The following is an 11147-nucleotide window of genomic DNA, read 5'->3' on the forward strand; positions in this document are numbered from 1 at the left end:
ATTTTTTTGCCTAAAAGCAATCCGAGACGTTTAAAATATATTTTTTTACTTTGGATTGAAGCAGGGGGTCTCCACAGCTGAACGCCATACATTTCGGCTCCAGGGGCCCCCTGCTTCCGGAGATACTTACCTCTGTAGGGGGTGCTGGTGGCCGTTCCGCTAGCAGAGTTTCAAAGCTCCCGCGCCCTGCGGGCCAATAGCAAGCTGTGAAGTCATCCAGTTCGGCTTCCTATTGGCCCACGTGACATGGGAGCGTTAAACTCCCGCCAGCTCAGCTGGAGCAGCTACCGGCAAACCTTACGCAGGTATTCCTGCAAGCTGAAATCTATGGGGTTCAGCTTTGGAGACCCTCTGCTTCAAACCTGTGTTAAAAAAAATTAAAAATGTAAATAAGCGCATAAATTGCTCTTTTAAAGACTAGATCAATTTTTTAATTTATTTTTTTAAAGACACACAGACGCCTCATCCGTGCATCATGTAACTTCCCCCAAACTCCTCCTATTGACGCTAGATCATAAGCTGATGTACAGGGTGCACAACGTGGAGCAAGGAGCTTGATACATTGAAACAAACAATTACACAATGTGTGTCAACATTGCTCCAAATTTGCTTCAATACAACTCACCCCTGATATTTTCCGCCTGGAACCACTCGGTTTGGAGAACATGCATTTAGAATTGAGCAGATAGGAGTGCCCTTTATCTGCCTTCTTGTATGACTTAGAAAGTCCCACTTCCACTTACCTTCATGTTGGCACCGCTGGTGTGGGACTTGATACACGCTGCTCTGAGGGGAGCTATGAGGATGGTGGTGTCTAAGCTGGACAATTTCAAGTATCGGGAGACCTCATCCAGCAGGTCTTCCAGAGAGGAGGCCACAGGAGAGCCGAGATCCTTTAGCAACTAAGGGAGAGACAAAGAGAGGAGAGAGATTGGTGACAGTGAGGGGAAAATTATACATTGAAGGATTGATTAACTTTTAGTGGTGTCTGCATCACATTGCATGGGTATGTTTGTCCCACCCCTTGAGCAGCAAAATGCTCTCATAAGACATCAAAGCCGTCACAAAATGGTTCTAGCATACAGCAGGAGTGCTTCCGTCACCTGTTCTGTCTCCCTCCGAGCTGCACAGAATTGTGGGTCAAGCACCAGGCACTGCTTGAACTGGACCAGAGCCTCTCTCTTCTCCTCCTCCATGTGGATCAGAATCATTCCCTTTCTGTAGAATCCCTGTAAGGAACACCAAGATGAAACCTAAATCAACACCACTGCACATTGGGAAGATTAATGCCAGGAAAAGCCTACGGGGTGGAGAAACTTCCAAGTGCACAGTCAACGTATCCAGTGGTCATGGGGCTCGATTTACAAAGCTCCGTTACATCTGGGGTCATAACGTGGTGTCTAGGCATCATTTAAATATGTATTCATGTTTAATATTATTTATTCATTTTTGACCTATAAATTTCAGCTCCTGCAAACTATTAGAGGCATGAATTATTTTGTTTGGCACTAAAATATGCATTATTAAATTTACTATTTCATTCACAGTTTATATACAATTAAAATTATATTAAGACAATTTATACAATGTAATTTTATAAATAAGTCATGTATTAGCACAGTATATTTAGATTAAAATTAATTGGATCTATATAAAATTAAATTTGACATTTCACATTAATATCAACTAGCATATTTTTTATTTAAATTAATACTAATTGAATTTATAGATTGTTTAGCTATATTCACTATCAAATATTAACGATGTCAGATTTGTCATAGCAATCTTTATTGACATCACACGTACAAATACAAAACGCAGTTAATTATTATTTCTACTTTGAAGCACTTATATGTTATTATCAGGAACCAAATTTCTGCTTAGAGAGGCAAATAGTAATTGGTTTAGTGCCTCCAGTGTTTGCATCGGCTAATACACTGATACACACACACACACACACACACACACACACACACACACACACAGTGGAGAGAAGAAGCAGCAACGGATGTGAGTGACTGGGGGGGGGGGAGGAAAGGCAGGAGATCCGTGAAGGCGGCTCCCTGCACACAGTCACTGATACACAGAGATACACACACACACATTGGAGAGCAGTGGAGAGCAGAGGCAGCGACGGATGTGAGTGACTGGGGGGGGGGAGGAGGAAAGGCAGGAGATCCGTGCAGGCGGCTCCTTGCCTCCCCCTGCACCCACCGCCAGGACAGGCAAATGTACAACTTTCTTCCCCCCTACCTTCTCCTATCACCCCCCTACCTTCTCCTATCACCCAGGGCAGAAGGGGACAGGACACCGCGCAGCCACCAGCAGACAGAGGAGCCAGGAGCGGGAAGGCAGACACACACACTCATCGTGTGCTCTGCACAAAGCGGAAGCCCTGCCTCCGGCTTCCTCTGACCTGCAGCCAATCCCCTGCGGCCCGGCCGGCATTAAGGAGTGATGGTGGGGAGGGATAATCGGAGGGATGGTGGGGAGGATAATCGCGGCACCCCTCTAGGCAAGCCACGGTGCACCAGGGCGCCGCGGCGCACAGATTGGGAACCACCGCTTTATAAAGGTAATATATACCAAGGTTCTAGGTGCAAGGTTAAAAGATGGGATTGGGAAACTTGTTGATATAGGTTTGAATATAGTTATTATTAAAATGTATGTATATCTTTATTTATATAGCGCCATCCATGTACATAGCACTTTACAGCAGTAATACATGTGACATAAGCGTTTCATAACCAAAAAGTAGGCATTTAGGAAAAGGAGTCCTTGCCCTGAAGAAGATCTTACAATCTAAGTGGTAAGTAGGGAGAACTTACAGAGACAGTAGGAGGGTCGTAGATACAATGTAAAAAAAGACAGAGGGTGGGCTGAGACTATGCAGCCGACCAAGATGCAGAAAGGTAGCATGGTCTTTCACTCACACTATAGGGTCAGACCATAATATACAGACAAGCACCAAACATCTAATTGTGTGACATTTTCCCACAGGAGATGGATATAGGGAACTATGGACTCTGTGTGTCAAAGACAAAAACGTAGGCGCAAAGTCGGTATTTTTGTTTCTCAACTCGCGCTGAAATAAACCGGCACCAGCCAGTGTCGACGTATTCATCTTCGTTGAGCCAATTATGTCTGACTGTCTGCGACAAGGTGATGATTTAGGTGGGGCCATGGTGCCTTCGCCCTTGTGGAGGCTGGTCAGTGACCGGCGCTTCCCTGGCCATGGTGGACGGGCCGTGGGGGGCGTGCCAGTGATGTCACGGAGCTGGTTCGCCCTCATTGGGCGAACCGCTCACGTGACCAGCCTGTCGTGCCAAGAATTCCGTTTCAACTGATTTTTTTGCGCAACGAGCGCCCCCTCCCGCTTCCGCGCGCCCGCACGCCACACGGACGCGAACACTGCATTAAGGCAGTCTGTTCGCTCAGCTCTGCAGTACCATGGCCCCATCCTTATGGAGCAAGCGGGAGGTGTCAGGGCGGAGTTACATTTGCCCCGAGTCTATGTATAAAGAAGTGTGCGACTTGCGTTACTCTTCCTGACTGTTTTCTGCGTTGGTTTTTTCCGTCACATTAAAGTTAGCGCCAGTCATATTTTTTAGCACTGGATAGTAACGCAGCATGCGACAAATTCTACAACAGTGAAAACACACTTCAGAAATAGGTCGCGTCTGAGACAGAAAAAATGGGGGGGGAAATTGTTTACACAAATGCATCAGCGCTGATCACTTCCTCTGATGCATAGGCACATAGAAAAGTGGTCTTGTCGGATCATCCCGCTGCAAAATAACTTTTAGGGTACAGGTTCAAACCAGAATACAGGAGCTCAGTGCGGATGACATCTGTGTGCAGAATGGAGGTTACTTACTAATGTCTCTTCGCTGCAAATCCAGTGCGAAAAGCAACACCAGACTTATCAAAAAGGTAAACTGCAACTGCTTTGAATGGGATTTTCATTGAAAAATACAGTGCTGCTGTTAGCACCAGTTGTACAGCAAGGAGACTTATAAATAGACCCCAAAGTGTGAGCACCTCCGTTCATGTCCTGAGCTTTGAAATCCAAACCCGGGTTACTCCATCACAAAAAGAAAAAAAAGGAATAAGATATGTCCTTTACTTCCATAGGCCCCTAAACTAACAGGCTGTAAAGCCGTCTTCTCCTGGTCAGGGAAGTTTGCATTTCCATTCTTTTGACTTGTGCCTTCACAGAATTTTCAATATGGGTCAAAAGTTTCATTCAAAGTTTTTGTTTTTTACTGTGCAAATAACAGGTACATAACCATAGAATTCAAAGAGGGTGTACTTTCTTTTTCACACGTGTGTGTGTGTGTGTGTATGTGTGTATGTGTGTATGTGTGTATGTGTGTATGTGTGTATGTGTGTATGTGTGTATGTGTGTATGTGTGTAGATAGATAGAGAAAAGGATTATTTTAATGTTTTTACCTAATGTGGGAAAACAGTATCTTTAAATTGGGTGCTACCATGGAATTAGGTTTATACAAAATATTTACTTCAATAGGATTTTTAAATAAATCTGGTGCTATTTTTGCCCCAGTTTTGCAGCAGGAGGGCTTTAAAAGGAGCAGTCCCCCCCCCCTTTTCTTAACCCCATCCCCTTTTTTGCCTGGTGGGAAAGCAGGGGGTCGACCGGTGATGAAATGCGCTCTAAGGACCACCTGCTTCCCGAGATAGCTCAACCGCTTCAGTGCCTTAACGACGTGTGTTGTACGTTAATAAAAGTGCCATCACAGGGGCCTTGCACCTCATTGGCCACTGCTCAGTTTTTTTAGGGGCTGTACGTGACTGGCACGGCAATCATGCACCCCACTGAAAGGGTGCCGCCTTCACCCCGTCACATCCGGCCTGACAGATGGAACAGAAACCGCATTACGGGATTGTTCCGAAAAGTGGTCAGGTGATGCAGAAGTGCCGGAAGTTCCGTGGCCACTCAAGTGGCATGACCCTACAGCACTGAATGGGTCAAGGTAGCAAAAGTACAGTTCCCCTCGAAGGGGAAAGAAAATGGCCGACTAAATCTCCCTCATGACGCAGGCCAAGAGGAAACCTTAATGTCTTCTGTTGTGACTGCCTATTGACCCACTTGAAGCATAGGATTTAAAGACCAGGAAGTATTGCCACTACCTACGGTGACCATATGTCCCGGTTTAGCCGGGGCAGTCCCAGTTTAGCCGGGGCAGTCCCAGTTTAGCCGGGGCAGTCCCAGTTTAGCCGGGGCAGTCCCAGTTTAGCCGGGGCAGTCCCGGTTTTTCGTGAGCTGTCCCGGTGCCCGAAAAATGTGAAAATGTCCCGGTTTAGCTGTGACAGTCCTGGTTATTAGTGAGGCTTCCTACCAGTTTGGGTGGGTAGGAGGAGAGCGGAGGTTGGAGGATACAGAGGAGGATGCCAACGGCAGAGCACGGAGCCAATCAGATAAGAACAGCTGTAGTCGGTAGGAGGAGAGCAGGGTTTTGTTGGTTGCTACAGCTTCTGGGCAATAGGTGGCCCTGCAGACCACTCCTGCTTTGAGCTGCTGCTCCTCTATAGATCTCCCGGACCGGTTCCATGTGTCTGTGTTGGTAAGTGTGTGTGTGTGTGTGTGTGTGTGTGTGTGTGTGTGTGTGTGTGTGTGTGTGTGTGTGTGTGTGTGTGTGTGTGTGTGTGTGTGTGCGTGCGCATTTGTAATGCATTTGTGTGTTTCATGCATTATGTGCATGTATATGTTGTATATTTAGTGTTTGTATATGTTGAATATAAATGTGTATTTGTAGATGGTATGTGTGTGTGTTAAACTAATGTTGCATGTTTGGTATGTGTGTATATGGTGTAGTGTTTGTGTGTATATATGGGGGGGAGAGAGGGTGGAGAGGGAGTGGAGGGGGAGAGAGGATGGAGAGGGAGTGGTGGGGGGGGAGAGAGGATGGAGAGGGAGTGGTGGGGGGGGAGAGAGGATGGAGAGAGGATGGAGAGGGAGTGGTGGGGGGGAGAGAGGATGGAGAGGGAGTGGTGTGGGGGAGAGAGCGGATGGGGAGAGGGAGGAGAGGGAAAAAGCACAAAAAAAAGTGGAGGGGGAGCAGTTTGATTTAATTTGTTTTATAAATATTTTTTAATGTGTCCCGGTTTTTACATTTGAAAATCTGGTCACCCTACCACTACCACCACATTTACCATTAAGTATCTCAGGAATAAGGGGATCCCCCTGCTTCCCATCCTGGTAAAAAGGGGGTCTGGTGGGGAGAACTGCTCCTTTAATATATAGCCATCTATTTAAAATACAAATAAATCAGTTCCTAATCCTTTGTCACTTAAGAGTTTTTCCCGCCTTGATAAATCTGGTGCAATTATTTTTGCACCCCTTGTTTGCCCCAGTTTTGCAGACGGGAGACTGAGTCACAACCCCCAAAGTCTCCTGACTTTGGAACGGGTACAAGAAAAACTGCAGTACATTTCTATATATTGCGTACTTTAATATGTCAGGTGTGGTGTATTGCCCCAATTTTGCAGACAGGAGACTGTGACACAGCTCAACCCCCTTATAACGCTGTGCTTGGGGTCCAAAGAATCACATCGCGATATAAGCAGATCGCGTTAGAAATAATGTACAATTGTATGCATTGTACAATAAAGTATTAAAGATACCAATAATCGTGTTGCAAAGTATTCAGAAATACGAAAATTGGGAGCCACGCTTGCATCGCGTTATAAGCGGATTCGCGATATAACGGGGTTGAGCTGTACTTACCCCCCTCAGTGTTGGGGGACTATTTTCTGGTTCACAGGTATCACTATAAATTTACTCACCTCTGGATCTTGTGGGTGCAAACCACATATCACGTCCGCTTCCCGCAGAGCCTCCGGGTACTGCTCTAACGTCATATACACCTGCGAGCGAAGCATTCTCAGGGGGACATTCTCAGGAGCTATAAAAACAATGTTTTACACCGCACAGTCAGAGCTCTGTCTTCATGCATTATGGATTTCTAAATGCACGAATGTGAATTCAGAAAAGCCCAAAAGACTTAACACAGACCCACATTTACTAGCTCTTCAGTCAGTTCTATCATTCCAGGGATTTTCTTCTAAAAAAAAAAGAAGAACCAAAAAGCAAAAATGCTGGGGGGAAACAGGCAAGGATAACTATATACTGTAGACTTCTCCCCCTATCACACAAATCCCCCTATACTGTATATAAAACAATATTTAAAAAAAAAATTTTTTGAAAGAGTGCATTGCCCCAACAAATCAATTTCTCCCTAAAATCATTAGCGGCATATGCTGGTGTGTCATTATTCATGGTCTACACACGCGGTGCGCAAATTGGGGAAGGGCAATTGCGCAAGGGGGACGTAAGACTGACTGCGGGAGGCGTGGAATTTACACAGGCCCCGCATGCTTCCCAAAGGCACTTAAATTAAGTGCCAGGGGAGCGGCAAAGGCCTCTGTAAAACTGACTTACCTTGGCTCCGGCGGATTCTTAGACCCGTCGCCATGGCAACGCGGCGTCATGGTCATGTGAAGTCACGTTTCTATGGCAACGTGACGTCATGCCGCCGGTGTCAACGCCGGAGCCGAGGTAAGCGGGGGTGGGCGCGGAGAGAGGGGAACCGCCGGCAGGGAAGCGCAGGGAAAAAAGTTTGCGCCCCCCTGGTCCGTCCACACACACACACACAAAACCTAGTCCAACCGCAATATATATTTAATTATCAGGATGTGCATTGAATCTTTGTTTATTATTAATATTCTTACAGTCTTATTCTTTGAATGGTGTGCGCCATATTCACACATGTGAATGCACTAGGAATTGCTTGCGTTTACATGCATTTGTCTTTTACGCCAAGAAAAGAAAAAAAAAACGGATGGACAAATATTAGGCATTTCTGGAAGCACAAAAATGGCGCACACTTGCAGTTTTTTCATACATATCAGTTGCATATGTGCGCCACTGACTACCTCCAACGTCATTTTTTTCTTACTAAAAAAACCTGACACACAACACATGAAAATCGGTTTATTTTAAAACTTGTGCACCAAGATGCATAAAATGTGTTACTGTTCTGCGCGCGACTTTTGTAACAAAATTGCTTTGAGCGACGCTTTACCCATCGGGCCCAAAGTCTCCCAACTGGAAAACTAGGCAGAGAAAAGTGCACTATATTCATTAAAGCAACAACAGCAAACAATTGCCTCATATGGGACCTTTTTCTTTTGATAAATATAAAAGTTTTTGGCCTAGTTTTGCAGCCGGGAAAGTTTGATACATACATGTATTCCCTTAGGCCTGGGGTGTTTATAAATCAAAGCAGGTAGAGAGCAAAATTGACAACGTGGGTGATATCTATCTACTGCCGCAATCTACCGTGATGGCGCAAAAGTTTTATTCTGCATCCATTTTTTAACTCTACAGACATATGAAGCGGATTTGAACCTCTTTTGCTCAGCGCCCTATCTAACACCACCTCAGACCTAACTGATTAAATTGATGCAACTCTGCTCCATTGGAATGACGCAGACTTCGATACATCTTATTGCACTATTGTTACACTAATATCCTCCTCTAATTGCTCCAAAACCACTTCCTAAATCGCAAGGGGAGCAAAACTAGCAGCACCGTGGTACACTGACACAACAATGAAGCAGTCACACTGACTGGTGCCATATACGCCATTATTGGAACAATGCTCCACATCCGTTTAATACATATCCCTTCGTGTCTCTGCCCGGAGTGGCATAAACCTCACTGTTGCTGATATACACCAGAGTAATAAATACTTTCTGCATGCCCCCACTTTTTAATGATTGCTTAAGTGTTAAGTTTCCTAGGGTTGCTATAGTAACCATTTAGGATGCAATAGTCGGCCATATTGGGTGCCCTGGAAAGCAGGATCTTCGCCGATCGATCGGCAGCTTAGGTAATTGCACTGCTGTAAAATGTATAGCACTGCTGCATTTATTAATTACATTAAAACACTAGTTAACTTTTTTTTTTAAAAATGTTTTAAAAGGACGCGCCAATAAAGGGCCTAGTTCATGTTGCGGCAATGTATGAAAGGGCATCAACTTTAATTAGTCTGCACCAGTTAATGATTTGGGGGTTGTTTTTTTTTTAGTAGATCAGTTACATCTATAAAATGGATCAGGTTTGCAGAGTTACGCTCTTTGTTCAAGACAGAAGCACGAAAGATCCGCATCAAATAGGAGAAGATGATCACAAAATAAGACTGACACATAAAGTGCAAATTGAAGCAAACTAAATATTCGCTCTGTCAGGGGTGGCCTACTCCAGTCCTCAAGTCACCAACAGGTCAGATTTTAAGGACATCCCTGCTTCAGCACAGATGGCTCCAGTCCTAAAGCAAAAGACATGCTTTAAAACATGACCTGTTGGTGGCTCTTGAGGACTGGATTTTTGGCCACTACTGCTCTATTATATAGAGAAAAAGACATTATCTTCATCATTTTAACCCAAAACAGAAACATGCTATTTGGAGCTGCCGCATGCAAGTGAATTTTCAAGGTTAATTAATTTTTTTCTAACAAATGCTTTTAGGGTTTGAGATATTCAACAGCTAAAAAGCATTTGCTTCAAGGCCTTGCCAAGCTACTGTATATTCCTGGCTGCTCCAAAACACATCCTGAGATCAGAACCTGATCTCTCATGGTTCATTAGCATTTACACTTCCACATAGCAGGCAGACGTAATATGTGGGGAGCTATATTAAGTCACAATGATGTATAATTAACAGAGACTTGACAAAATATTTACAATATTTTTTAGTCATTCACTTCTCACCAGCGTTAATAGTTAATTCTTACTTTACAAGCCCTTCACTGGTTAAAGATCGCGTATTGTAAAAAGCAGCTGACTATTATACAAGGAGTTTCATAACCAGGCATGTCACCTGCACTGGCTGATGCACCTCCAGCCAACCAGGACTTGCCCAATTACCATCCTACTTCTGTCTCTTACCCATCACTATCCCTTTGCAAGCTAATTTCACAGCCTCCTCATACTTCTGGAGCGAGATCAGCTCTTGCAGGTCCCTTTTGATCCGGTTCACTTTGGTTTCTGTCTCCAGGCACTTGTCCAGCAGGTTGCATAAAAGGGTGTTACACCTCAAGTCCTTGGCCCCCCTGATCTTCAGCCTCTGCTTGCATACCTGGCACCTGTCTGAAGAAGGTCCTTGTAGACATCTCCTGCAGAAGGAGTGCCCACAGCACACAGTCACAGGGTCCCAGAGGAGCTTCTGGCAGGATGGGCACACAAAGAGATCCATACTCAAGTCATATAGAGGCAGACAAAGTAATTTGTAAGGCTAACAAAAGCAAAAGGTTAAAGGGCAAGATGTGCACACTGGGTGGGTTGTTAAAACCAAAATAGAGTCCTTTCACAGATCCTTGCAAGAGGCGGCTCTGCCTGTGGAAGGTTAATGGTTAAAAGCATAAATAAGAGTCTAGAACCCATAACTCCCAAGGGTCCATCATCACCTGCCAACAGCTGATAAGGAGGGTTCCTTGTCTATCAAGCTGATCACGATGCAAAGGGCTGTACAAGTGTGTGGGGGGGGGGGGGGGAGTGAAAGTTACCAGTCCAAATCCGGTGCCCACTGTCTGCTCCAGGGATGGTTACATAAAGTGTAGCGCCATAAAGGCGTTACAGTGTTGCAGAGGCAGCAGGCTAATGTGCTTCCTCTCTCCAGGTATCATTGCAGTATACTGCCTCTCTCAGGTCCACTGGCAGCGTGATTACCTGCTGAGGGGATCTCTCCCTGGCACAATTAATCTGAGTGAGCCCAGCGCGAGAGGAAGGGGGGGAAATATAGCAGCCTGATGACATAACGTGTGCAGCAAAATTACATAAAGTGCACGGTCACGTGGCCCAGCAGGGCGGCCTCCCATTGGCTGGCGCTGTACCCCCCCGCCCTTGTTGTGGAACAGAACCTACCTACTGGGTTTCATAATGTCCATAATTTAGGAGGAGGGGGGGAGAGAGAGGCGAGGAGACCCAGACACGCACAGGAGGCACATGACAAGAAATACAGCACATGAAAACACAGGGGCATGTGTGTCAAAGCAAAAGAGGAGCAATTCTGTGCTAAAATAAGTGCATCGTTTGTATCAAAGGGAAAAGCCCTATTGAAAT

The 11147-nt window shown here is 45.3% G+C and overlaps 1 protein-coding gene across 3 annotated transcripts in view; it reads right to left on the reverse strand.

Moving 5' to 3' along the window:
• LOC142495967 (LON peptidase N-terminal domain and RING finger protein 1-like) overlaps positions 1–10849 on the reverse strand; it is a 37351-nt gene extending 26502 nt beyond the window's left edge. Inside the window, exons 1-4 of one of the 3 annotated variants that reach the window (XM_075602147.1) lie at positions 10493–10849; positions 6809–6927; positions 1104–1229; positions 744–902 (exon numbers count right to left, since the gene is read on the reverse strand). In XM_075602147.1, the coding sequence (XP_075458262.1) occupies positions 744–902; positions 1104–1229; positions 6809–6904 (381 nt within the window). In that variant the 5' untranslated portion in view covers positions 6905–6927; positions 10493–10849. Of the gene's footprint in view, positions 1–743; positions 903–1103; positions 1230–6808; positions 6928–9974 lie in introns of all 3 variants that reach the window. The other 2 variants (XM_075602145.1, XM_075602146.1) reach the window with 2 other exon arrangements.
• Between the last annotated feature and the right edge of the window lie 298 nt (positions 10850–11147).

The sequence above is a fragment of the Ascaphus truei genome, chromosome 5 (genome assembly GCF_040206685.1).
Source record: "Ascaphus truei isolate aAscTru1 chromosome 5, aAscTru1.hap1, whole genome shotgun sequence".
Taxonomy (NCBI): domain Eukaryota; kingdom Metazoa; phylum Chordata; class Amphibia; order Anura; family Ascaphidae; genus Ascaphus; species Ascaphus truei.